Raw genomic sequence first — 1976 nt, 5'->3', positions numbered from 1 at the left:
CAAACTGTGACATTCTATAATTTTATATTAAATTTGTACAATTTTACACTAAAACTGTGGTCTTTAAGAAAACACTTTACATTTAGAATAACTGCTTAAAGACATTTAAAGTGTAGACAATATTTAACTATAAGCAATAAAAAAAGTCCTACAATAATCCTTTTTCTCAACAATTAAATACAAATGCCTATTTAACTTTTATGCCTAACCATCTCCCTATTCCTTTAGTCCAGTTCCACATCAAAAATAGGGGTCAACAGACAAATCAGTAATGCCAAAAACAGCAAGGGCCACTGTATTAGGAATTACAAGTAAAAGGAAATTTGAACAATGGGAAATCTAGTAAAAAGAGTAACGGTAGAATGTACTTTTTTAAGAAAATGGCCAATAATTATTCATCTGAAAAAATATAAATAGCTGTCAGGTGACACAGGCAGAATTTGAACTTAAATCATACATTCAGTGTACTGAACTAGTATTAGGAAATGCACACAGGGTATAAATCAAAATAGTGGTTATCTCCAGGTGGTAACATCACAGGGAATTTAAATTCTCTTTCGGTTTCACTGCATTTTTCCAGGTGTGTTTTTAGACTGCACACAAGTAGTACTAAGTACTAAGTAGCTAATGAAGTAAAACCACAGGGTCTTTTTCTATCCGACAGGACTTCACGGTTATCTAACTATATATACCTGGGATATAACAACTCTGATTAAGAAGGACTTGACTAGGGGTGCCTGGGTGGCTCAGTCAGTTGAGTGTCCAACTCTTGATTTTGGCTGAGGTCATGACCTCAGGGTCGTGGGATGGAGCCCTGTGTCAGACTCTGCACTGAGCTTGGAGCCTGCTTGGTATTCTAGCTCCCTCTCTGCCCCTCCCCCACTCACATACATGTTCAAGTGTGTGTTCTTGCTCTTAAAAAAAAAAAAAGACTTGACTAGTGATCCCAAGAATACTTCATGGATGATAAAAAATAATCTACTCTCAGAAGTGTTTGCACTTCCTAAGTATGTGAAAATAAATACATTTAAACATAAATTCCTACCATATACATTATTAAAAAGCAGGAAAAACAAATTGAAAGGGAGTTTACACAAACCTTGTAATTAAAGCATAACTTCAGTGTTGAATGACACAGCAAAGCAGATTAAAAAGTTAGTCTGAAAGCATAGGCTAGCTCCCAAAGGCTGAGTACCCAGCTATCTACCTTTGCTTTGCTGCCTAGATCATCATAAAACCAGTCCTTTTATGCAAATGAGTGTGATTCAGTCTAGTTTCCCCATGAAATAACGTAATGAAAGATTCCTATTGACTACAGATTACACCTTACACAAAATTTCTCACTGATATTCAGATTAAGCCCAAAATCCACAATTCAAGCAATTCTGCATAGGAATTTACAACCTAAAATCTGACAGCCCATGACTTTTGTGATAGTCAGGGAAAGCATTCCAGTGAAGAACCGTTTAGATTTGCTTCACTATGTACATTTTAATATATCCCGAGGAGTGAAACTTAAAACCAACCAAAAGACAAAATGCTAAAACGTTTTTGGTTGTGAGATAATCAAATTCTTCCCAGAATGTGTCACTAAGTTAACATACTTACTGTGACCAACTTAACTTTTTCAAATTCTCATTTGCAAATGAGAGGTTCATACAGTTAAAACTGATGATACAAATCACTGTATTAGAAAGATCAAAATTTACACTAGTCAAATATGACTCCTTCAGATTGATTTTAACATGTTCTCAACTTTATTGAAATCATCATCCCAGATGCATTTATCATTTTTAAAAATAAATTTAATGCTATCAAAAGGTGATGTTCAATTTAATCCTGTTTGCCTTCACGCCACTGTCGTGAGCCTTCATTCCAGGCCACATAAACAAAGAGGGCCAACACCACGTGGACGGCGACCACCGCAACAATAGCAGCATAAAAATAGCTGTCCCTACTGGACATCCCAAAGGCAC

General features: G+C 35.8%; 1 protein-coding gene across 1 annotated transcript in view; it reads right to left on the bottom strand.

Annotated features, from left to right (window-relative positions):
- Positions 1-1734: 1734 nt before the first annotated feature.
- Positions 1735-1976, bottom strand: part of VMA21 (vacuolar ATPase assembly factor VMA21) — a 5875-nt gene continuing 5633 nt past the window's right edge. Inside the window, exon 3 of the mRNA XM_077771213.1 lies at positions 1735-1976. Coding sequence (XP_077627339.1) covers positions 1834-1976 — 143 coding nt within the window. The 3' untranslated portion in view covers positions 1735-1833.

This window comes from Crocuta crocuta, unplaced genomic scaffold, assembly GCF_008692635.1.
Source record: "Crocuta crocuta isolate KB4526 unplaced genomic scaffold, BGI_CrCroc_1.0 scaffold1304, whole genome shotgun sequence".
NCBI lineage: Eukaryota > Metazoa > Chordata > Mammalia > Carnivora > Hyaenidae > Crocuta > Crocuta crocuta.
The sequence above is the reverse complement of the archived record's forward strand: the minus strand, read 5'-3'. Positions and strand labels throughout refer to the sequence as shown.